The sequence below is a fragment of the Sprattus sprattus genome (genome assembly GCF_963457725.1).
Source record: "Sprattus sprattus genome assembly, chromosome: 2".
NCBI classification, from domain to species: domain Eukaryota; kingdom Metazoa; phylum Chordata; class Actinopteri; order Clupeiformes; family Clupeidae; genus Sprattus; species Sprattus sprattus.
In genome coordinates this window covers 44,277,788-44,304,380 of record NC_137921.1, presented here as the reverse complement: position 1 = coordinate 44,304,380, position 26,593 = coordinate 44,277,788, and the positions used below count along the sequence as shown (strand labels likewise).

Genomic DNA, 26,593 nt, shown 5'->3' with positions numbered 1-26,593 from the left:
CTAAAGACATACCTCTTTGATGCATCCTATAGCCACAAGTAATTGTGATAAAAAAAATAAAATAAAAACATCACCTGTCGGGCCAGCCAGCATAATTAAGCACATACCAAAAACCCCAAATCTGTAAAACTGCAGCGTATGTTGTATCGTGAAGGAGGGCCTTTACGGATCCCATACAGCATACGGCGCAAGTTGAAGCTGTTATTTGGGCACTGTTGTGTACCCTGCCACCCTTAGAAAGCTTTTGACTAAAACTCCCCATGCACCAAGCCAGCCAACATAACTAAACATAACTCATCACAACTAAACACATACAAAATTCCCCACATCAATAAAACTGGCTATAGACAGCATATGTTGTATTGTGAAGGAGGGCCTTTACGGATCCCGAGTAAAGCATTTGATCGCTTTGTTTTGATTTTCAAACAAACACAATTAGCACAACCACTCACCAAAATAGCAAAAAAAACTCAGATTCTTTGTAAAATTAAACACTCTATATATAATAATTTATCAAAACCATATTTTGACAAAAAAAAAACACTTAAAATCTCTGGCCTTTAAGTCATTCCCATTATCCGCATCCGTATGTTGCAGTTTTTCTCAATTGCTTACACACATTTTTTGAAAGCATACCTCATTTTCTCAAAACTCTAAATCCCAAAACCACACACAAAATGCAAAACCCTATACATCTCCTGCAAAATGCTTCATTGCCTTCAAAACAATGTTGTCTCCTCAAAATGGTATTTTGTATTCAATTGACACACACAGACCATCATATGAGAAGGCATTTCTTAGCCATCATTGAACACTGATGTGCTTATTGGAAAACACTATTATGAAGGAGCATTATGCCTTTTCATGTTCAGTGTTACTGTATTTTTACTCCTGTTTTAAAAAAAAAAAAAAATTTAAACAAAACACAAATATATACAACAGATATAGTTTTTTTTTTTTTAAAGTGCAGTCACAGCAAATGTGTAAATGATTTGCACAGAAGAAACAATAGAAAATAGGCCAGTATAGTCAACAACACTTTGTATTTGTTTGATTGTTATGGCATTATTTTCCAGAACCATATATAGACTATTGCAGTCTCCTGTTCAGCCGTCAAGACACACTCCCTCCCACCACGCCAGGGTAATCATTCAGTTCTGCAAAATATACAAATACAGTACAATGTAAAATACCTGATAAGGCATTCAAACTAGTGTTTTCCTGTCATAGTAGTGTGTCTTACCTATTCTCTCTTCTGAATGTCCGAAGAATGGATGCACCTGATAAGCGGCTTATGTTTGGTTGAACCCTCTGGCCAGCCTCCTGCATGGTCAAACCACGGTTGACCACATGGTCGATCACAGTGGCCCGATTCAGAGATAATGGCTCTCCTTCTTGCTCTTCCTCTTCCTTCTCCTCACCTGTGGCCCTTATTTTGCTAAAGCTTTGTTTCCAAATTGCGCAACAGCCTTGGAAATGGAAGTTTTGCCATTTGAATGGCAGTGTGTTCTGTCTGAACACAATCAGATTTGGCATTGATGAAGTGTTTATAGTTCAAGAGAATTGGTTTAGGGAGATAGCACATGAGTAACAGGTTGTCATTGTGTCATAAGTTCCAAGTTTTTGTGTGTAAGGCATAATATTTAAATGAAGCAAAATCATCAAAGGAGATGCTCCTGCAGCACAGGGCATCTGTAGATATTTTTGTTTCAGAATCTTTGCCATTTTGTATACAGTAGAATGAATGTCAATTAATGGTGATGACAGGTCCTTATTTAGAATATCTTTTACAGTATTTAGCAATACAAAAACAGAACTACAATATTTTACTGTATACAAATTTCCAGATATCAAACACTCTGACAGTATATTCCCTAAGTAAAAGTTCTCAGTACAAAACCCAAATTGTAGTATGTTGGTATGTTGGTAAAACCATAAACACTGTGAGGGTGCTGCACAAAAAATGAAGTGATGGTTGCAGAGGTTGACATTGATAGCTGTAGTTTCAATTGTTGTAGCCATTGTTCAATAAATGAGAAAAACTTTGTACTACAAATTGTAGGTTTTGTTGTAAATGTTGGTTTTGATGGGTGTGTGACAAGTTTTGAGAAGATGGTGTCATTCTACAAACATCATGTTGTGTTTTGGTCATTTCGTCTTCTGTAAAAGGCTGTGTGTGAGCTGTTTTGAAAAAGTAAACTGTGAATGGAAATATGTGCCAAAGGAATCGAGAAAAACTGTAATGCTATCAGGCTCAGAGAAATTCAAGCCAACATTATCGGTGACCATGCCATTTTCAATAATGACCATCCGGTCTCTCAGTCAAAACTGGTACGTATCCTGAAAAGACATCAGGTTCAAATTCTCGTTTTTTTACTGTATTTGTAACCTGTACTGAATACAGAATTTTACGTTTTTCTGATATTTGCTGAGCTTACAGTGTTATGCACTTTACAGTTTTTCTCAATCGTTTTGCCGAATTATTTCATTCACTGTTTACGTTTTCAAAACAGCTCACACACAGCCCGTAACAGAAGCTGAAATTACCAAAACACTGTATGATGTTTGTAGAATGACACTACCTTCTCAAAAACGTATCACACACCCATCAAAATCAAACATTTCCTTCAAAACCTACAATTTGTGCTCAATTGAAAATGTATGTTTTCTCATTTATTTAACAATTGATAGCAAAACTCAAAATACAGCTTTCAATATCAACCTATGAAACCATCACTTCAACTTTTGTGCAACACCCTCACAGTATTGACTATTTTACCACTGACAACGTACTACAATTTGGGTTTTGTACTGAGCACTCTTACTTAGGGAATATACTGTCAGAAAATATTCGAAATCTGAAATTTGTATACAGTAAAATTTTGTAGTTCTGTTTTTGCATTGCTAAACACTATATCATATATATTCTCAAAAAGGACCTGTCAACACCATTGATTACGTAACATTTGTTTTACTCTGCACAAAATGGCAAAGATTCTGACACAAAAATATTTACAGTATTGCAGTCCTTTTTCCACATTACATGTATATTCTGTACGTCAAAATGACAGGTTTCATTATAAAGTGAAAAGGTCAACTCTGTTCTGCAGTGAATAATCTCCCCCTGCCACCAGTGTGGGCCAGTGTGTTGATTCTGTAAAAAATAGTGCAATAGGCTGTAAATACTGTAAATATACATAAAGTAATCAGAATTCGACCGTATATGTTGTAAACAACTTTAGTGAAACTACAGTATACATTGTATTGTGACAACATACTTTACAAAATTATAGAAATGGTTGTTGCCAAGAGTGCAAATACAGTGAAACACAATACATTATATTGACTGTGAAGGCCAGCAAAGTGTCATTGTCATTGCTGAACATACAAACAATTGATGCCACAGTATGACAGCTCAGGTTTGAAAGAACCCTTTGGCCAGCCTCTCTCATGGAGAGATCATGATTCATTATGGATCAATGACTCTTGCCCTAATTTCATTTGAGCATCTTACACAAATGCCACATCCCCTGACAGGGGCCCCTCTACCTCTACCACAACCTCTTCCTTGTCCTCATCCTAAGGTTGTTGGTGGTGGCCTATTCGATACATGCTTGGTATCAACTTCAATCTATTGACCCTTTTTTAGAGGTTGAGAACTGCTTGATTAGTTTTGCACAGAGAGTTCACACAGGTGTTGACGATATTTAGAATATAGAGAGCAGTGCCAGTAGGCTGCTACTAAGTGTCTTCAATGTGTTGACATGGTTATTCAATTAGGTTTTGTGTCTTTCTCTGAGAAGTGTGTAAACTGTTTTGAAAAGTGTATTGACACTCAAAGAAATTTGCGTGAAAGCAATGAGAAATGGTAAACCCATTTGCCAGAGAAGACTCTTGCTGTGCAAAGAAGATGTGAGCATTAGATGAAGTTGACCCATGATTCGCTAAATGCCAGAAAACGATTGGGAAAAACTGTAATAGTAATATGAAAAGTGGGACATGTTTTGTTGTGATTCTCCATGTTGACTGATTTGGGTATATGGAGAGATCAGTCTGCAGCATTGGTCTTGTGTAGTGTTTAGTGCGTTTATTGTATATTTGCACTTCCTCTGTGTACTTCACTTACTCTGATCACTGAGAAGTAGAAGTGCTAAAAATGTTTCAGGTTTGCGACAGCAGTGTGTAACGGGTACAAACAGAATGAAGTCATATGCAACGTGTGAGTTTTATATGGTAACAAAATATGGTTTTGATAAATAAGTGTATAGTTTTTACAAGAGTGTTTCATTATGCAAAGGATCTGAGGTGTTTTGCTAATTGTGTGAGTGGTTGTGCTAATTGTGTGTAGTGTTTTGCAAAACCGGGCCCCTTTTATCAAAATCGTGCTTAAGCATTAGAGAAAAACGTATTATATTATTCGGCACCCCTGACTCCATCAAACTGACCACCAGCAGCCTAGGCAATCTCTCTACTCTGGTCAAGCCCCAAGTCAAAAATTTGGTGTGATATTCGATTCGGCCTTTACATTTGACAAACAGGTCAATGCCGTAGTAAAAGCCAGCTTCTTCCAACTTCGCACCAATGCCAAAATAAAAGTCTTTCCTGTCACCCAAAGATCTTGAGAAGGTCACTCACGCTTTCATATCCTCCAGGCTAGACTACTGCAATTCCTTGTATACTTGAATTAGTCATTGTCCCTGTCCCGCCTACAATAGGTCCAAAGCGCCGCTGCCAGGCTCCTGACGGTACTCGGAAAAGGGACCATATTAGCCCTATCCTGGCCTATCTCCACTGGCTTCCAGTGCAATTCAGGGTTGATTTGAAAATGCTCCTGTTTGTGTCCTGAATGGGCAGGCCCCTTCCTATATCGAAGACCTCTTAACCCCTATTCCTCTGCCAGGCCCCTCAGGTCGTCTAATTTAGGGCTCCTGGAAGTCCCCCAACCTACGCTTAAATCCAGGGGTGACCGTGCGTTTGCAAAGCCCTGGTGATCGAAATGATTACCAAAAGGTTTCAAATTAATGAAACAAATCTATTTGCTTTGAGAAATAAGCTTGACAGTGGCGCATAGTAACTGGTCTGAAATTAAAGTTATGTAATATACAGCCGCGGAAAAAATTAAGAGACCACTTCAAAATTATCAGTTTCTCTGGTTTTACTATTTATTGGTATGTGTTAAAGTAAAATGTACATTTTTGTTTTATTCTGTAACCTACTGGCAACATTCCTACCAAATTTCAAATAAAAATATTGTCATTTAGATCATTTATTTGCAGAAAAATGACAATTGGTCGAAATAGCAAAAAAGATGCAGTGTCTTCAGATCTCGAATAATGCAAAGAAAACAAGCTCATATTCATTTTTAAACTACACAATACTAATGCTTTAACTTAGGAAGAGTTCAGAAATCAATATTTGGTGGAATAACCTTGATTTAAAATCACAACTTTCATGTGTCTTGGCATGCTCTCCACCAGTCTTTCACATTGCCGTTGGGTGACTTTATGCTACTCCTGGCGCAAGAATTCAAGCAGCTCGGCTTCTTTTCATGGCTTGTGACCATCCATCTTCCTCTTGATCACATTTCAGAGGTTTTTTATGGGATTCAGGTCTCGAAATTGGGCTGGCCATGACAGGGTCCTGATCTGGTGGTACTCCATCCACACCTTTACTGGCCTGGCTGTGTGGCATGGAGCATTGCCCTGCTGGAAAAAACACTTCTCAGAGTTGGGGAACATTGTCAGAGCTAAAGGAAGCAAGTTTTTCTTCCGGGACAACGTTGTACTTTGCCTGGCTGAGGTTTGTAAAAGACCATAAGGATTGAAAAAAGCGGACTGGAGGGTCTTCTAGTTCGTCTTCTCTGATGAGTCCAATTTTCAGTTTTGCCCAACACATGGTCGTCTGATGGTTAGACGGAGACCTGGAGAGGCCTACAAGCCAGAGAGTCTTGCACCTACTGTGAAATCGGACTCATCAGAGAAGACAAACTTAGAAGAACATCCAGTCCGCTTTTTCAATCCTTATGGTCTTTTACAAACCTTAGCCAGGCAAAGTACAACGTTGTCCCGGAAGAAAAACTTGCTTCCTTTTGCCCTGACAATGTTCCCCAACTCTGAGAAGTGTTTTTTCCAGCAGGGCAATGCTCCATGCCACACAGCCAGGCCAGTAAAGGTGTGGATGGAGTACCACCAGATCAGGACCCTGTCATAGCCAGCCCAATTTCAAGACCTGAATCCCATAAAAAACCTCTGAAATGTGATCAAGAGGAAGATGGATGGTCACAAGCCATGAAAAGAAGCCGAGCTGCTTGAATTCTTGCGCCAGGAGTAGCATAAAGTCACCCAACGGCAATGTGAAAGACTGGTGGAGAGCATGCCAAGACACATGAAAGTTGTGATTTTAAATCAAGGTTATTCCACCAAATATTGATTTCTGAACTCTTCCTAAGTGTAAGCATTAGTATTGTGTAGTTTAAAAATGAATATGAGCTTGTTTTCTTTGCATTATTCGAGATCTGAAGACACTGCATCATTTTTGCTATTTTGACCAATTGTCATTTTTCTGCAAATAAATGATCTAAATGACAATATTTTTATTTGAAATTTGGTAGGAATGTTGCCAGTAGGTTATAGAATAAAAATAAAATGTACATTTTACTTTAACACATACCAATAAATAGTAAAACCAGAGAAACTGATAATTTTGAAGTGGTCTCTTAATTTTTTCCGCGGCTGTATACTACTATATACAGCCGCGGAAAAAATTAAGAGACCACTTCAAAATGATCAGTTTCTCTGGTTTTACTATTTATTGGGATGTGTTAAAGTAAATTGAAATGTTTTGTTTTATTCTATAAACTACTGACAACATTTCTACCAAATTTCAAATAAAAATATAGAGCATTTATTTGCAGACAAATGACAATTGGTCAAAATAGCAAAAAAGATGCACTGTTCTCAGATCTCGATTAATTCAAGGAAAATAAGTTCATATTCATTTTTAAACAACACAATACTAATGTTTAACTTAGAGTTCAGAAATCAATATTTGGTGGAATAACTTTGATTTAAGATTCACAGTTTGCATGTGTCTTGGCATGCTCTCCACCAGTTTTTCACATTGCAGTTGGGTGACTTTATGCCACTCCTGGCGCAAAAATTCAAGCAGCTCGGCTTTGTTTGATGGCTTCAGACCATCCATCTTCCTCTTGATCACATTCCAGAGGTTTTTAATGGGATTCAGGTCTGGGAATTGGGCTGGCCAATGATGTGGTGGTCCTTCATCCACACCTTCACTGACCTGGCTGTGTGTCATGAAGCATTGTCCTGCTGGAAAAACCACTCCTCGGTGTCGGGGAACATTGAGCTGCTTGAATTTTTGCGCAAGGAAGGGCATAAAGTCACCCAACTGCAATGTGAAAGACTGATGGAGAGCATTTCAAGACAAAGTTAAAAGTTAAAACATAAGCATTGTGTTGTTTAAAAATTAATATGAACTTGTTTTCTTTGCATTATTCGAGATCTGACAACACTGCATCTTTTTTGCTATTTTGACCAATTGTCATTTTTCTGCAAATAAATGCTCCAAATGACAATGTTTTTATTTGAAATTCGGTAGAAATGCTGTCAGTAGCTTATAGAATAAAACAAAAATGTTCAATTTACTTCAACACATCCCACTAAATAGTAAAACCAGAGAAACTGATAATTTTGAAGTGGTCTCTTAATTTTTTCCACAGCTGTATATGTATATATAAACATATAAATTATAAAATATATTATTTTTGTATATATATATTTTTTGCAGGCAAAATAGTATGTTTTGAAAACATGAACTTCAAAACAACACATCAGAAACCACTTACGCAGTTATAAAATAAAGTGTAGGTATTTGCCATTTTTACTCAACACCTCTTTAGTATCCTTGGTCACCGTCTTGTTTGTATATATTTGGGGGTTTTGGTTTGATCAGTATTGTTTTGTTTCCTCTCTCCACAGCTGTTTCATGAGGATGGAGAGTGCTGGGTATATGACGAGCCTCTTCTGAAAAGGATGGCGTCACGGCATTGAGGTCAAGCTTCCTCTCTCCCAACCTCCAACTCACTTCAAGACACCCCACCAACACACTCGAGTCTTAATAACAACTCTTTTCCAACCACTTCTCATCTGAGCTTTGGAATGAATGACTGGCCTTTTGACGTGGGAAGATCTAACAAATTAAAACAAAAGAGCGATATAAGTAACATGGATGATGAAGATGGAAAAAAATTTGCAACTCAAGTTCTTGCCAATCCCCCCCACTTGCTTTCAATCTCCCCTTTAAGAATAAACCCTTGAGTGACCTGATAGAGTAGCAAGATAAACTGAAAACCTTTGAGACCCGAAACTGAATCAAGGCCCTTAAGCAACACAAACAACAGTCGCAGTCTCACGGGTGAAGGAGAACCCCACCCTACTCTATGGTTTCCTCTGCTCCATGAGGAGGGTGTGATATGAAATATATTATTATTATTATTTGGGGGGGGGGGGGGGGGGTCTTTCTTGCAGGCAATATAGTATGTTTTGAAAACATGAACTTGAAAAACTACACATCCAAAACCATTCCATTCACTCTAAAATAAATTGAGGAGGCAAACAATCAATATTTCTCGGCTCCTGGTTTCTTTCCCTGTGTCCATTCAAAAATTTCATGATGAAGGTCTGAAGAGCAGCCCTGAAAAATATGGCAGCTTCTGCAAGAAGGACAGACGGGACCTACTTTGTCATATTGATACAAACTATGCTAGATTTCATAAACAAATTGTTTTGTTTGTCGGTTTGTTCTCTTGCATTTTGCTTTTTTTTTCTTTCCTTTATTTGATTGGATAACATCCTTCACTGCCTCAGTGTGGCAGACTTTTATAGAATGCTGCTTGAGTGTCCAAATTCAATCAGTAGTACCTGTGGAGTTTACGGTAAGAATAGTATTGTCAAATCCATCATGATCTATTGTTCACCATATATTCAGATTATAAATAATCCTGCACGGCTACACCAGAATATGAATATTTACATTTTGTCATTTAGCATACGCTGTCGAAAAAAGCAACTACAAGGGAGAGAACAGTCAAACTACAAGCAATAGAGAACTAGTGTAACAATAAATACTATTTAACTTAAGAAATAGAAAACAAACAAGTGCAGGAATGTAACTTCTGTAAATTCAAGTTAAGTACTAGTAGAAGTGCAAGTTAGGAAGGGAGGTGCTCTCTGAAGAGTTGGTTCTTCAAGAGCTTCTTATAGGTAGAGAGGGACGCCCCTGCCCTGGTAGTGCTAGGCAGTTCGTTCCACCAACATGGAACTAAGAATGACAATATTCTGGATTGCCGTACTTGCACAGACGGCAGGGCTAAACGACCCTCATTAGACGAGAGCAGCATCCTGGGGGGGACATTTGCCCTTACACCAACATTTAAGTAGGTGGGAGCAGAACCAGCGATCACTCTGTAAGCAAGCATAAGTGACTCAAACTCAATGCGAGCAGCTACAGGCAGGGTGAGGTGAGGTGTGCCCTCTTCGGTAGAGAAGCCTTGAAATATGAGTTCATGTAGGATATAACATTTTGAGGAATCATCGGCTTCTGGAATGGGTAATTTCTTCAGAAGTATTTGCACATATAGGCAACTATGTGATGCAGTAGTGCTGTTAATAATTGGAATTGGATCCAATGATAAAAACTGCTGGGTTTTGCTCTCACTTGCTCGCTACAGCAGCACACAAACACAAATATCAACACGAGTTGTGCAGAGGAGAGGATGGACTTGACATTTTGGATTAGGTGTCCTCTATTCTGATGAAATGTTCTCAAAAAAGCCATTTCTCTTCCATTCATGTCATCTTGTAGATGAAAATGAGGCCTTGCCATATGCATTTCACTTTCACGCACTAGCACCTGCAAGCAATCCAAACATTTTGTATTTCGCCCTAGCTCATAAACATTGTTGTCTTTCATTTATTGATACATAATATTAAAGCAGCTCAATGAGTTGACTCCTCTTTGTGTCATGAGAATTGTTGATGTGGTTGGCTATGCATTGAACCTATGCAATTCATATCAAAGAGCTTTTCATTTAATATGATGGGTAAATCATCTGATTGTCACAAATATGGCCACCAGCCTAATATGAAATAAAGGAGAGGCTAACCGGCAAGGTGTATTGATATTGGAAATTGTAAATGTGCTTAATTGTTGAGTCATTTTGGCTGGCTTGTTGCCTAGAGATTTAGTTTTTTTTACAGGCGTCGTATAGAATGGTGGTAAGATGCAATAGCATTGCATAACTAGCTGGCAACATGCGCCGCACGCTCTACCCGGGATCCGTATAGGCCCCCTTTCAAAGTACCGCATGCGCTAGCTTTAGCCACTCATGCTAATGCTAAACACATGGCATTTTTTAAAGCTATGAACAAACACCAGAACACCAGTTTCACATGTTCATACTTTATTCTTCAGATGGACATAGAAAGTAGCCTTTACAATACATATAAAAAAAGTTTCGGAAAGTAATCGGAAGGACATGGGACATGAGGTTATTACACGACGCTGCCTGATTCCACTGGGTAAAGACAAAGATTTGGCCTCAAATAAACTGAAGCGAGGCAGATTTGCTTTTGACTTTACTCTCAAAAACGTAACGTTCCCCTCTTTTGCGTTTCCCCACAAATCAAAGATGCACGCAAGTAAATTCAACATAGAAAAGCGATTTGCAACTCGCCAAGAAAACAAGAAATATAGAACTTGAACAATTGGGTTCTTGCGCGGATGGCATCTTTGTGAGGTGTTGAAGAGGGAGCAGGCTGATATCTAGTCGACAACTGCGTAGCGGTCAAAGCCATCTCAGTACCGGTCACTGTAGCCGCCAGACTGGTCCCGGTCCCGGCCGTAGCCGCCACCACCACCTCTGCCGCCGCCATATCCTCTGCCGCCGCCTCCATATCCTCTGCCGCCGCCTCCGCCTCCATATCCTCCGCCACCACCACGGTAACCGCCTCCGCCACCGCCACCGGGCTTCCCGGCCTTGTCCACGCGGATCTGTCTGCCGTCCACGGACTGTCCATTCATTCCATCCATTGCGTCTTTCGCGTCTTCCGGGTTCTCGAATGTGACGAAACCAAAACCACGCGGGTCCTGGGTTTCCCGGTGTCTAGCAACGTGGACGTTTGAGATGGCCCCATATTTGGAGAATGCTTCTTCAAGTGACTGCTCCGTTGTGTCGAAGCTGAGTCCACCGACGAAGAGTTTTCCCTCGTCAGACATTTCGTTTGCTTAACCTCGTCTGCTGTCGAGCTGGAATGTTCTGCGTGATGTCCCGGTTAAGGATGGGTATTGATGCTATTATCAGTGGTAAAACCGGAAGTGAGTAAGTAATTGCGGTCTCTGGTTGGTTAAAACCTGTCATCTGATCGGAATGAAAAATACGGTTCGTTTGATTGGCTTATACTAGGACCTTTTCTTTTTCATTTGCCTGACTTTTAAACGATCGTTTTGTTTTAATTTTAAAATTTTGTGAAGTTATATGGCACAATACTCCACTGACTTTTTTTTACCACAGTTTTACTAAGTCATATGACTATTCACTGTCTGTTACCACTGTTATGGAAACACTACGTCCTAAAGGCGTTGGCCAAGATGACTGTCATGTGTGGGTATGTCACTGTAGATTCCTAGTGAATCAAAAATGTGAATATAACTGTATGCCATTTACATAGTTTAAAATCCTGTTGCTAATACAGCTATGTGCTTTCCAATGACGACACCACAACGTGTATGCATATGTGGGGAGGGCGTGAAACGCTGCATTGCTCTGTAAAGAAAAGAAAAAAATATGTGAACTTTATAAAACAATAACAGAGACCGGTTGGTTGCCTGAACATAGAGTAGAATAGTACTTATAGTGGAATGCTGTCTGAGATCTGCAACAATCACTGCAATGCGTGTATTCAGAATCTGCAAGAATTTTACATTATCGCCATCTGGTGTTCAAAGACAGTTTCCATTTTTCAACGCCAACACTCCCACCAGCTATATCTATCCCATAAGCCAATGCGCTTTACCCCTATAAAGTCCAACTCGACCCGCTGTTCATTCTCATTTTTCCTCGACAATGACTAGGTGAGTGTGGTGAGGAAATATCTGCGCAATTAACTTTTTTAACACTGATTTCGTTTGCATCCTGCATTTTAAAGGATTAATTTAAGTTTGTCATCTGCTTTGGACAGTGTTTTAAAGTGTATGAACTATATTTGCTCAGTTAAAGGCATGCTTTCAATCAATTTACGTTACCACGTGTAAGTAGGCCTGTGCATGTTTAAAGTTAGCTTAGCGATGAAGACATGCAGACCTGGCGTTCAGAATGAAGTTTTAATTAGTAAGGTCCTCCGTTAAAGTGTAATGGAGTATTTATTGTTTTAACTGTCTCTATCGGTACGTGTCCTCATACGTTTACCTTTTCTCTTAACTACATAGTCCTGAGCGCCATGACGTAGCCCGGCCTGACTGTACTGCTTGGTTTATGCTCAGAGTCGCAAGCGCAAGAGGCCGCGCAAGCCCCTTGCGCGACTTTTTACGTCTTGCGTGCCTCTTTTTCTAGACTTGCGCCATTTTACGCTACACTATTCTGGGTGTGAATTGCTTGGCAACACTCCCAACGCAACGCGTAAGCACCTAGCAATTCATGCTCCCTTTAGACGCATGCAAGGGCCTTTAGCCTTAGCCTGTAAGATCAACCTTTAATCGTACCCTATCAGACGGCAACGTCTTATTTAAGGGTACAACAATTAGGGGTTCAGTGTCTTGCTCAATAACACTTCGACATGGAATCGAACTAGCAACCTTGTGATCACTAAACGACTTCTCTTCCTCCTGTACCACTGCCGCCGCCACATAGGTTGATATGATGAAAATGATGTTGGTAGGGACATCTGATTAAACCTGATGAATGCCAACTTCTCTGATCCTTCATGGGCCGCATGCGTCAACGAAGTTGTATAACCATCTCTTGGTGGACAACGACCTGACGTGTTTATCTTTTTCCCACAGAATGAAGACGTTGGTTTGGCCTGATGGACTTCTCTGCTGGTAAGGAGTTACGACTTAGTTACAACAAGTGTTTGATTCTCATGGCCTATGATGAGTACATGTATAAGAGTAGTGGACAGAAGTGATTTCTGAGCATGTTTGATTCTGAGGTTTTCTTCTCTTAAATGTGTGACTTGGATCTCCCTGCACTTGAGTAATGGTTCTTTTCTTTTTGATGGCATCAGCCAAAAGCTGGACGTCCAGGGTGCTTCACATAAAGGTATGCTGTTATGTTGAGCTTATTCCCCCCATAGATAATTTTGCTGTGCTGCAATGATGACTTTAATTTGCTACTCTTGAAAAATAATGACGATAATACAACCACACTTTGTGTACCTGAGGCATAGTGATAGTTCTTTAATACAATCAGAAATCTAAAATGAATTCAACATTGACTTTTTTTTTAAACCCCTTTCCTGAAGGTGCAAAATTGGCATCAGCGTCACACTGGTAAGCAATCTCTCTTTGAATGTGTGTGCATTTGAGTTGCTGTATATGATGACTTTTGTTTAAAAACATTGGGAATCTCTCTGAATAAGAGTGAAGGAAAACGTTTTTCTGAACGGCATCACACTGTATGTGGCTTGTATGTCTTTGCATGTTCCATTCTTAAAATCTTCTACATCTGTCCTCACAGGTTGCAGCGCTGATTCACAAGGGCTACTTGCATGATTGATGGCATGCCCAACTGGTTTAAGGAGATCACCATGGGTTTCTGAGTAAGGTGAGAAGAGTTGTGGTGGTCTACTGCATCTTTTAGCAATACAGTGATGACTCCATAGTTCAGCTGATGTCCTTTGATGATTCAGAGCATTGTCTTTCGCTCCTATCTGATGTATCCGCACAATAATACAACAAATCTGTGGCTACTGGCGCTACCTGACTTGTGACCTGGTTTCTCTTGCAGGCAGCCTCTGATGGATGCCTCTGGATCGCCATTTACGGTTGGTATTAAGTTGATGCAGTTGTCCTTCTTTTAGCAATACAGTGATGACTGCATAGTTCAGCTGATGTCCTTTGATGATTCAGAGCATTGTCTTTCGCTCCTAGCTGATGTATTGCTGTGCTAGTGGCATGTTGCTGTTTTTAGATTGAAGTTAGTCTAATGTGGTCGTCTCTTGTGTAGGACCTGGTAAAGGAGCTCTTGGAATGAAGCCCCCCTGAGCCTTTTGGTGTTTGATGCCTCAGGTAACTAATGCCTAGCTTGCTCTAGCTTCTCATGCATGCAATCTGAATAGGATGATACGAATCAGGTCTCTGATCTTTTTGAGGACATCTGAGTAACTGAAACAGGTTGCATTGTAATGATGCTGCATCTGATGAGGACTGAAGGTTGCTAATGTTCCACTCATTTTTCACAGCAGCCATGTCTTCAGTTCCTGCACCATTCGCCCTCTTGACGGGAGGTGACCAGGGGCTGTGAATGAGGAAGTAAGTGTTTCTGTTGGACTACTCCTTTGTTTGGTTGTGGTCTAGCCTAAGTAGTTCACCTACTGCAGGAGCTAGTCCTACAAGACTGTGTATGATGCTCCTTTAACACGTACTGACTTTACCATGAAGTCTTGTTATTAGCTCTGTCTGACCTGGTCACATGCACATGACTGGAGTACCTGTCCCCATGCCTGGATTCTAATTGTATTTTGTGTTCCATAGGGCGATGGCTCTGAATCCTGGTGTGTGGTATCTCCGCCTTGACGTTTTCCTCATGTTAAAGGTTTGTATGATCACTATCCTAGAGGAATTGTGTCTTTGGGTTTCTGTGATGACTTTAACCCTAATGCCTTTGAATTAAATGTTGAAAACTTTCAAACTGAGATGCCCTCAAAGCTGGCGTTTGAGGGACTTACTGTCTAACTAACCTAACCATTGTTCTCTTATCTGTTTCAGGGTCTGAATCCTGGTATGTGGTATCTCCACCTTGCTGTTTTCGTCATGTTAAAGGTTTGTATGAACAATCTTGAGGGAACTTGTCTTTGGGTTTCTGTGATGACTTAATTTCTAATGCCTTTAGTATTGAATTTCCAAATGTGAACAACCTTCAAACTGAGATGCCCTCAACGCTGGCCTTGGAGGGACTAACTGTCGAACTAACCTAACCATAGTTCTCTTATCTGTTATAGGGTCTGAATCCGGGTGTACCGTATCTCCACGTTGCCGTTTTCCTCATGTTGCAGGTTTGTTTGCACACATATTTCCTATAGGAAAAGTGTCTGGGTTTCTGTGATGACTTTTTACCCTAATGCCTATTGAATTTATAAATGTGAACAATCTTTAAACTGAGTTGCCCTTGACACTGGCCTTGGTGAGCCTAACTGTCTTACTAATCTAACCATGGTTCTCTTATCTGTTACAGGGTCCCAGAGGCTTTAGAAGATTGAGCTCAGGGTAAGCACAGTTATTGCTCTTTGTATTCTGTATGCCAATCTGTGATGTAAAGATTCTGCCAAATGATCCAGCTGATTATACCCCTTCCGTTCCATTTTCTTCTGAGGTTGGCTATACTTCTCTGGTCTGTGCTGGAAGGATTGCAAGTTGTATTAAACGATGTTCTCATTGCCAGGTGCTGTGGACATTGTTGGACTTGAAGATGAGCATCAGCCTGGACTTGATGCCTGTATTCAGATTTAATGTAGCGTTCCATAGGATGTCTGCTCTGAATCCTGGTGTGAGATCTCAACATTGCCGTTTTCCTCATGTGGAAGGTTTGTCTGAACACTATATCCTTGAGCAAAGGAGTCTTTTGGGTTCGGTGATGCTTAACCAAATGTCTTTTGAATTAAATGTGAACATTCTTCTAACTGAGTTTCCCTCAACTGTGGCCTTGGTGAGGCTAACTGTCTTACTAACCTAACCATAGTTCTCTTATCTGTTACAGGTTTGCATCCTGGTGTGTAGTTTCTCCACCTTGCTGCTTTCCTCTTGTTGCAGGTGTGTAGAAATACTATCCTAGAGGAAATGTGACTGGGTTTCTATGATGACTTTAACCCTAATGCCTTTGAATTAAATGTTGACAATCTTCAAACTGAGTTGCCTTTGGTGCTGGTGTTGGTGACTGACTGTCTTACCAACCTAACCAGTTCTCTTATCTGTTACAGGGTCTGAATTCTGGTGTGAGGTATCTCCACGCTTGCCAAATTCATGTTGCAGGTGTGTATGAACACTATGTCCTAGAGGAAAAGTGTCTTTGGGGTCGGTGATGACTTCAACAAATGTCTGACCTGAATTTATAAATGTGGACATTTATTCAAACTGAGTTGCCCTAGACACGGTCCTTGGTGAGCCTAACTGTTTAACCAACCTAACCATGGTTCTCTTGTCTGTTACAGGATCCTGGTGGCTTTGGAAGACTGAGCCCAAGGTAAGCAGTTATTGCGCCTTTTCTATTCTGTATGCCAATCTGTGATGTAAAGATTCTGCCAAATGATCCTGCTGATTATACCCCTTCCGTTCCATTTTCTTCTGAGGTTGGCTATACTTCTCTGGTCTGTGCTGGAAGGATTGCAAGTTGTATTAAACAATTTATTCTCATTGCCAGGTGCTGTGGACATTGTTGGAGTTGAAGATGAGCCATCAGCCTGAATGTTTGACGTTCTGTTGTGAAATTCCCAGACTGAATGAAATAAAAACATTTCAACTTACTCTTGTGTTTGTGATAATTGAGGTTATGATGGCATATGAAATGACTATTAAATGAAGGGCCAACTGATGAGACTTGGCTCTTAAAAACAGTCAGTGCCTGGTTTTAAATCAGGCAAATCATACAGTGAAGTTTAACGTCTGCAGTCACTCAGCATTGGGTTCATTTACATTTTAATGTGTATTAATGTAGCCTACACTGTCCCTCCATCAAATAAACAAACAAACTCAGAAGTACTCTCTTTAGCTTCCAATCTCGTGAGTAATATTCTATGCCTTTTCCTGCAATGTACCAATGGTCCCTCAAGGTTGCAGATAGCTAGGGCATAAAGGGATTTTCCTTTGAGATTCTTGTAATGCAATGGGAGTCGCAACCAATCTAGGAAAAGCGTGGCTGTATTCACAGGAAGGGGCTTTAACATTACCTGAGCAGCCGGATATGACGTAAATCTGAAACGACCGTTTCCTCATGTTACTATAAACCGAGCTCTTGTCAGCTAGGTTGGTGCAATGTATGAACGGGCTTTCTCACGGCAGCTTAAACTATCTAACCTCCATGACTCCTTTCCGATTAAGCGATCACCTTTATAGCACTAATGTTTCTCTTTAGAGTGTTGCCCGTATTCTGGGCTTTATCAGTGAAGGCAGACTTCTTTCATTTCGGTAGTATATCTAACGCTTCTAGCTACTATTTCAATTACATATATTGTAATATCTGGGAGGGGGATTGCCAGCCAAATCAAGACGATGCTACCCAACAAGGTATTTTGTTCCACAATATGGAAGTGTTCGTAAAACAGTGAAGTAACAATACAATGCATTGCTTTTGCTGATTGTGTTTAAAAATGTCAAATTACGCCGGTTGCGATCACTTCACAGTCCATTGTAATTTAATGAATGAAATGAATAACATCTAGTCTCTTAATGCTTAGAATATTTTTCAGATGATATTTTGTATTTTCACTGCAACTGAGACAGTGTCAGATCTTAGCCATAGCTTTGAATGCTGCATGCAATGCATATCGTATGGTTAGTTACCTGATGCCTTTAACGTAAGATACTGTACTACTTCACTTCCATAGTCCCAGCAAGGGATCTGTGGCCGGGATTTCCACAGGATTATATTCGTATGATGAGTGAATGGTATTGTAGCCTGGGACAGTGTTGTGAGTCAGGCGACTGTCGAATTACAAACAATATCACAAGTAAGTAGATCCAAAAATGTGTGTGTGTGGTTTTCCACAACCCTCCTGAACTGTCCTCTCAGGGATTTTATTTTCACAATTAGGTTTAGTTGTCATACATATCTTTATAATACAGTTTTAAAGTTTGCGCTTCTGCTGTTATACTAGTGCCTTAAATTGTCAAATAGCTTTCTTTTTGTCATATACTGTAATCGTTTGTATAATATGCTTTTTAATCATTTTTTATTTTCTTTGTGTGTGACTGTGTCCAGGAATGGCTAGAGACCTACAGCAAAAGCTTCACGGGCAGCACCTGGCCCAAGCAGTGGTTCTGAAAGCCGTGCAGGGCTTCATCGAAAACCCAGACTCCAATAAGCCCCTCACCCTCTCCTTCCATGGCTGGTCTGGTACTGGGAAGAACTTTGTGGCCCGAATAGTGGCAGACAACCTCTATCGTGATGGGGTGAAGAGCGAGTGTGTGCGGCTGTTCATCGCCCCCTTCCATTTTCCACACATCAGACTCGTGGACGTATACAAGGTACGAACTTGCTGGCAAGGTTACAGGTGTGTGTGTGTGTGTGTGTGTGTGTGTGTGTGTGTGTGTGTGTGTGTGTGTGTGTGTGTGTGTGTGTGTGTGACGTGGTTGACATCAGAATTGTCTACTAGCAAATAACCAGGGTCAGAGAGGTAGGGATCGGGGTGGGTGGGCTGTGACCAGGATGGGCAGTGTGCCTCAGGTCAGGAACTCTATGGTGCAGGTACACAATGTGCTCGTAATACAAGTCACAAATCACAGATCACAGAACATTTTGTGAGCAGAAATCCACCTGATCCAAAATACCATGTTCATTTGTGAATGGACTCTAACCTGTCCTCGATCTGGGAGCATGCTGGTGGGCACTTAAAAAAAGAATGGAACGTAACCACTAACTTTTATGACTGTATCATATGTTTTTGAATTAATTTTTCATTGTGATTTTAGTAAGTTATGATATATTAAGGAAGGTTAACTGTTAACTGCTTTTAGGTGATATAAAAGATATATATATAAAAAAAGACAAATTTACCCATTTTCAAAAAGTCTGTTCTGAAACTCTGTCCTACATGCAGCGCTCACTGTGTTCGTGCTAAAAGCAGGTTCTTTTTCTATCAGGGTCAGCTTCGAGAGGCAATCAGAGACATGGTGCTGCGGTGTCCTCAGACACTTTTCATCTTTGACGAGGCAGAGAAGCTGCATCCAGGCCTCATCGACGCCATCAAGCCATACATGGATCATTACGACAACGTGGACGGGGTGAACTACAGGAGGGCCATATTTCTCTTCCTCAGGTTGGTTGGTTTTTGCTGTGGTTTAGTCTGATACTGTGTAGCAGAAAAAAATGGCTTTAGAGATACAGTTAGTTTGTGATTCAAAGCAGACTGTGATTATGTGTATGCTCATTCACGTCTCTTGTGAAAACCTTAAATGGGGTGATAAGAATATTACAGATACAAGACATTTGCACTGTGGTTGCTATACCACTTTGACCTGTTCTGTTCAACATCTTGAGAGACTCTGGCGTAATAAAACATGTTGCTCATGTTTTATAGTAACCTCGGGGGTGCAGCCATTAATGAAGTGGCACTGGACTTTTGGCACTCTGGCCAGAACCGAGAAGACATTGGCATGGAGGATCTTGAACACCGTCTACGTGCGGATTCCATGGAGGCACAAGGTAATCAATAACTGTCTCAATGTACCAGTAAATTGTAAACTGCATATTCCCAACAAAGACATACCATTGAAATATCTGTTCTCAGCAATATTACTACTCAAGCTGCTATTAAAGGTAGGGGTGAAATCGATTAATTGTGGGGTTTTTTCCGTATAGTGATGTGTTGTGAGTTTTCTGACACTTTATGCTTGTATTAGATACCGACAACAATTTTCAGTTTACATGTACAAAGTCTCAAATTCTTTGATTTGTGTTTAAAAATGATCTCCATACAGCATTACCTATAGCATTCCAGATCACATATTAGTTTTTAAATGCACTGTGCTGGCACCCTGCTAACTAAACTAAGTATTTTCCTATTCTCTTTACAGGGGGTTTTGCTCAGAGTGAACTGTTATCAGGCCACCTGATTGACTTCTTTGTGCCCTTCCTGCCATTAGAGTACCGCCATGTCAAATTCTGTGCACGGGACGCCTACCTCGCACGAGGCATCCAACCTACAGAGGCCACACTGGACGAAGTGGCAAAGGCCATGCTGTATGTGCCCAAGGAGGAGAAACTGTTCTCTGCACAGGGCTGCAAGTCCATTCCCCAAAGAATCCATTTCTTTTTGCCCTGATTGAGTACCTCGTAAGCAACCAAAAGAAACATTACGTTGAGGTATTGGGTTTGAAGTTCACAGATGCTCAATTGAAATACAAAATGATCTCAATACAGGTTGGACATGTGAGTCCCCGATTACACACTGCCAATGAACATAGCTACGGGGAGTGTGGTTCAAATACCAGGACTATTTTGGTAACACTGTCTTTGCCTTCATTTTAATACTTCTGTTTGTTCACATGTCGTGTAGGCTTTTAGGCATAAGCATTTTGAGAGGTTAATATTTAATTGAGGGTCATTTTACTTTTTATGTTAATCTTTTTATACTATCAAACTCAAGATTCTGTGCAATGCGGTTTCTTTTTCTAAAGCTCCAAAGTGTTGATATCTGATATCTTGAGAGAGCTGAACCAAGCAGTTTGCCACCACTTTGTTTACATAAACTGTTATTTGAAATGGTATACTCTTTGTATAAAGAACTATAACTGCTAAGTGAACATAAGCACTGTTACATCTCCATGTAAACATTGTATGTCTTCTTTTTATTATGTGGAACTGTTCAATTTGTGCCAATATGTATTATACTATCCCTGAATGCAGGGGACCTGTGATATGTCCATGCACTGGAGGTCAGCATAAAGCACTGCGCTACAGTATTCTAGAAAATCATTGGAAGTGTCCTAAATGACCACTGTTTTTGTTTAACTGTTCTCTCCATCTTGAGAGGTCAGTTGAGCCATGAATTGTTGTGTAGTTGCTTTTTTACTGTACGCTTGTGCATGTTTTACTTTCTTGTCATTGCAAGCATTTGGGGTCCTTTTTAGCAGTATTTGGAGGAATTGCTGGCATTCTTGTCATTCTTATGATTTCATTACACTTTATCTAGTGGACTTATGACCACAATTAAAATCATGTTGCAGCTTCAACCCTGCAGGTCAGTTTCACCCTGTAACAACCTGAAACCTTGCATGATGTATTTTATATGGTTGGGGAATAGGCTTACGATAAGTGTTACTGGAATGTACAATTTCTAAACATGATGGAATATTTATTTCATTAATGCTAAAGAGCATTGTTACCTCAATGTAGGTATTTATATGACAAAAAAAACAAATAGTATAAGAATAATGCATAATATTCTTATGACTTTGGCTAGCAAGGGGGCATTTGAAATGTGACTGTGGACTCTAAATGAGACCCAATTCTGAGCAATTGGATAATTTCGTATGCCTTGTATCGAGAACCATTGAAATATCTGTGATGTCCATTGTGTTGGTCTTCATGTGACTTGTCAAGGGGACTGGGAGGGGAATTGTGGGGGAAATAAATAAGGCTGGCTGTTGAATTGTCAAGTTGCTGTAAATTGTGCTTTTCTTTTAAACCCCTTACCTGTGGTCGCATTTGATTGGGAGCAATGGAGCGGCACGTTTGCATGGCGTTAGTGTATTGGTCCATCGATAGATTTTGAAACCCAGTGAGTGTGTAAACTCAAATCTCTGCGATGGATTGGATCATAGACCTATACGTGATGCGATAGTGATGTGTCAGCCAAACGCGTGGTCGGCTAACATTGGTCCAAACAACTTCTCAGTGATTGGCTAGAGTAAGCGCCGGTGTATTCACTAGCTGTCGACCAATGAGAAGCAGACATCTGTTCTGAGAGGAGAGGAGAGCCTTTGCTAATGTGAACAGTGAAGGCTATTCCAACTCACGCCTAGGGAAATCAGAAGCTTGGAGCTGTGCATGTGTTTGTAATACATGCCAGAGCCCGATTATATAAAAATATTTGCATTGTTTCTACTGCTCGTTGCGTAGAAAGAGCCCAGAGTAAACATGACCACGTTAATCTTACTGGTCACAGTAATTTCTGCCGCTTTGATAGCTGCAGAATCATCTGTGTATTTCCGAGAACAGTTTGACGATGGGGGTAAGTTGTAGCATGTTTTATTTTTCGTTAAGCATCTCTGTTAACGAAATACTAGTTGAACACCGTTGTTTACCTATGATGAGATGCATATAAATGTTGAACAAATTGCTTTGCTATAGTGTCTCCTTGGTGTTTTTCTTATAGTCGGCTGTATGTAGCTTTACTGCATTAATGTTAGCTTAGCTAATGTCAGCCTGTCTGCCCTATTCGTATGGTTACAGTACAGTCTCATGTATTTGGTTGTGTGGTTTCTTGCCACAAATTAACGCTGTTAGACCAGTGTATCGTACAGTAAAATAGCCTACACACCATTTGCTTAACCTTGTATTGCTCTATAAACACTATTCAAGTTAGGAGTTGGTTCCTTATCTTTTCTACATGGTATCAGTTGACACACAAAGCCCCCCTTTCTCTTAAAATAACGTCCTCCTTTAGTTTTTAGAGCAGGCCCAAGACATGCTTTTACTCAATAACCATCAGCTATGATATTCGTCTGTTGTAGACGCCTGGCAGAGCCGATGGGCTGAGTCCAAACACAAATCCGACTACGGGAAGTTTGTGCTGTCTGCTGGAAAATTCTATGGTGACTCGGAGAAGGATAAAGGTGAGTTTGTTTCTGACAATCAGGACCGGGATGGTATTCTACGGAAAGCGATGAATAGGAATATTTAATCGTTTCATTTCAGTCTGATACATCTACATTTCAATAATTTGACAATTGTCCAACTGTCTTAACATAAGATGACAAGACTGGTCATCACATAATTCTTGCTGCCACACCATAGTGGCACAGTCAAGCCAAATAGTGTATGGATCACTACGCCTAAGCCAAGACCGTCTTGTGTCAACTGTGACAGGGTCAACTGTACAGTTTAATTCAAATAGTTGTCGACTAACTCATTTTGCCCTTAAAGGCCTTCAGTCCAGCCAGGATGCCCGTTTCTACTCCCTCTCGACCCGCTTTGAGGACTTCAGCAACAAGGGTCAGCCACTGGTTATCCAGTTCACGGTGAAGCACGAGCAGAACATCGACTGTGGTGGGGGCTATATCAAACTCTTCCCATCCGCCCTGAAACAGGACAGCATGCACGGAGACTCCGAGTACAACATCATGTTTGGTAAATGTCTGCACTTGTTTCTTTCCAAACTGACGTGAATAGTGTGACTTCATAAATGGAGGTGTGGATCTTGGCTAATGATTGGAAGTACTATATTTCTTAGCAGTGTGACTAGTTTAGGTATGTTAAGATGGCATGTATTATTTTATATATTTAAGCATCATCCTTAAACCATTTCAGAAATTATACTAATATTTGCACCGTAATTGTATTTCCACTTGCAGGACCTTAAGACTTGACCTCATAAGTAGTTTAGTTCTCAAAAATCCCTGAGCTCTACAATTGTGCTCTACAATTGTGTGTGAAATTAATGTTTCATCCTGAAACACCTTTAGGACCTGACATCTGTGGCCCTGGGACTAAGAAGGTCCATGTGATCTTTAACTACAAGGGCAAGAACCACTTGATCAACAAAGACATCAGATGCAAGGTGAGACTTCTTACAGGCAGATGCCGTCTTGACCGCAAAAACATTTGCAGCTCTTTAGCAAGATTGCACAAGCGTTGACTTGAAGAACAGTTTTGTGGGGAAAAGGGGGAGGGTATCAGTAAACACTTTATCATCAAGACAGTGCTTTACCTCGGTATCACAGCCTTTTGATTACTGTGTCTGTCCGTCTGTTTGTACATCCCAAAAGGCCATAGTCTTTTCTGTCATTATTTTGATTCAGTAACAGTAAGCTTAGCAAAAGCAAGTGCAATGTGAATAGCCTTTCCCCCTTCATTACAAAGAACAGCTTGAAGGCTTTAATCTGTTCATGAAGTTACCAGTGAGCTAATTCTGTCTCCGGAGAAACAACTCTAAAACTCACACACCCAGTTATCAAACACCTCTCCAATGCCAAGTTTTCCTCTGACACCTTTCTCTAGGATGATGAGTACACCCACCTGTACACTCTGGTTGTCAACCCAGACAACACCTACGAGGTGAAGATCGACAACAAGAAAGTGGAGTCAGGCAGCCTGGAGGACGACTGGGACCTCCTGCCAGCCAAAAAGATTAAGGACCCCGAGGCCAAAAAGCCAGAGGACTGGGATGAGCGGGAGAAGGTTGATGATCCCGATGACGCCAAGCCTGAGGTCAGTTACCCTTCAGAGGATCTGACCTCTCTTATTATGATCACTATTGCTCACTTGCGCTCTCTCTCTCTCTCTCTCACACACACACACACACACACACACACACACACACTCCTTGGCTGTAAATATACCTCCAACTGACTGCTCATCATGTTGACTGAATTGTAGGTTTCTTCGTCATCAGTTCCATTGTGAAGGATGTTTGGTGTAAGTTTTTTTTTGTTTGTTTGTATTATTTCGTCCTACCCTGGCACAGGACTGGGACAAGGCTGAGAACATCCCGGACCCTGATGCCAAGAAACCTGACGACTGGGATGACGAGATGGATGGCGAGTGGGAACCCCCCATGATCACCAACCCTGAGTACAAGGTGGGTGTGGCATCATTCTGTTTTCTTTGTTTTAATTCTAATTTCCGTTTTGATTCTAAGGTTCAGTGTATAGCTGTAATGTTGTTTGTGGTTTAATCACTGGGTATTCAGTAACTGCACTACGCCATGCAGTGAAGTTCAGCGCTGAAATTGAATTATCAACCTCTAAAAGTTCCAGCCAGGTTCTGTTTGTGAGCAGCACACCCAGAATGTGAGATTGGAAGCAAACAAAAGGTTTGTTTTGTTTGCTGTTGTGATCATCCAAATCTGACAGAGACCTTATCTTAATTTCTTTTGTTTCCCGTTTGCTTGTTTTTTTGCTTAACAGGGTGAGTGGAAGCCCAAACAGATTGATAACCCTGCCTTCAAGGGAAAATGGGTCCACCCCGAGATGGACAACCCTGAGTACATCCCTGACTCTGAGATCTACAAGTATGACAGCTTTGGAGTGCTTGGACTTGACCTGTGGCAGGTAAGGTCATTTGGGTCCCAGACACTACATTTATCACACAAAGTGGGTCATAAGGAGATGGTGACCGGATGCTAGTTCTTAGATTGGGATTGATAAGGACGCTATACACAGGTTAATGCTAATCTCACAAAGCTAACAAAGGCAAGGCAAGCTCGATGGGAAAAGATAAGCTCTGCAATGACTTTTGTTTGATTTACAAGTCAACCAATGGTCTTTTGTTTCCCCCTTCACCTCATAGGTCAAGTCTGGCACCATCTTTGACAACTTCCTCATCACCAACGACCCAAAGCTGGCAGAGGAAGTTGGAGATGAGACATGGGGGGCAACCAAGGTAAGCCTGAGGACATGGAGTAGAATTTTTGTTTAGCTAAAGTATTGGAGATACAATATAAGAAGACGTTTCTAAAAGTGAACTATTGCTATGACCAGGATTTATAATGTCCCCTGTAACTCTAGATTCTCTTGAGTTTATGTGTTTACAAATATTTGACTCCTTCCATAACAGGGCCCTGAGAAAAAGATGAAAGAGAGCCAGGAGGAGGAGGAAAGGAAGAAGCGTGAGGAGGAGGAGGAGAAGAGGAAGGAGGAAACCAAGGATGAGGAGGAGGAAGAGGAAGACGAGAAGGAAGAGGAGGAGGAGGAAGAAGAGGAGGATGAAGAAGAAGAGGAGGAGGACAAAGAGGAAGACACAGACTCTCAACTGAAGGATGAGCTATAGAGGGGGCCCAGGGACTGGGGGAGAGGGAGGCCCACCGAGGGGTGAGGGGTGGTGGGAGGGGGGGATGGGTACGGCAGAGGACCACACTGTGCTGGACATTCCTTTTACTAAGGACGGCCTTTTTTGGGGAGGACATGGGCTTGCGTTGGCTCGTTGGGTTTTGTTCTACTGGTTGTTTTATTTTGTTAAATATTGTTTGTTTTTGTTTTGTTTTGTTTTCAGCAAATTATATTTAAATATATGTAACTTTAAAAATAACTCATTTGGTCAATCATGGAATTTAACACAATGATCATCTGATTAAAAACAGGTGGGACATTGGTTTGAGGCAGGGACAAGAGGAGTAGAGGATTTAGAGGCCAAATCAAAACTCCTTGATGACATTTTAAACTAATTAAGAATATTCTGTCTCATTCAGGGGTGTCTGCATTTACAGAAAGGACATCATTGGTTTTTGCTCTTACATCTATTAAAATGAAACATGACGCTAGCTAATGGATTCAGATTCTCAGACACTACTTATACCTCATTGTTCTCACATGTGTTAATCTTCTGATCCTAGCTTATTATGTTAGCTAGCCTGTGGCTATAGTGTCATCTGCAAGCATACATCACAACTTTTATAACAATTATTGTTATAAATCTATAACATAA

The 26,593-nt window shown here is 40.7% G+C and overlaps 3 protein-coding genes across 3 annotated transcripts; 2 read left to right on the top strand and 1 right to left on the bottom strand.

The window, feature by feature from the left end:
- Positions 1 to 10,463: 10,463 nt before the first annotated feature.
- LOC308361041 (cold-inducible RNA-binding protein B-like) lies at positions 10,464 to 11,336 on the bottom strand. Its single transcript, XM_080833287.1, has one exon. The coding sequence runs from the start codon at positions 11,293 to 11,295 to the stop codon at positions 10,876 to 10,878; it is 420 nt and encodes a 139-aa protein (XP_080689413.1). The 5' UTR covers positions 11,296 to 11,336; the 3' UTR covers positions 10,464 to 10,875.
- Positions 11,337 to 17,348: 6,012 nt separating this feature from the next.
- Positions 17,349 to 20,290, top strand: tor3a (torsin family 3, member A; the record flags this gene model as incomplete). The annotated part of the gene is made up of 6 exons (XM_080833079.1): positions 17,349 to 17,514; positions 17,835 to 17,957; positions 18,209 to 18,474; positions 19,090 to 19,265; positions 19,527 to 19,651; positions 20,023 to 20,290. The coding sequence occupies 6 exons, from the start codon at positions 17,349 to 17,351 to the stop codon at positions 20,268 to 20,270; spliced, it is 1,104 nt and encodes a 367-aa protein (XP_080689205.1). The 3' UTR covers positions 20,271 to 20,290.
- Positions 20,291 to 21,967: 1,677 nt separating this feature from the next.
- calr (calreticulin) lies at positions 21,968 to 25,939 on the top strand (the record flags this gene model as incomplete). Its single annotated transcript, XM_080860581.1, has 9 exons — positions 21,968 to 22,181; positions 22,684 to 22,785; positions 23,096 to 23,299; positions 23,635 to 23,729; positions 24,170 to 24,379; positions 24,636 to 24,749; positions 25,078 to 25,221; positions 25,460 to 25,552; positions 25,727 to 25,939. Exons 1-9 carry the CDS (start codon positions 22,088 to 22,090, stop codon positions 25,937 to 25,939), a joined length of 1,269 nt encoding a protein of 422 aa, XP_080716707.1. The 5' UTR covers positions 21,968 to 22,087.
- Positions 25,940 to 26,593: the final 654 nt, after the last annotated feature.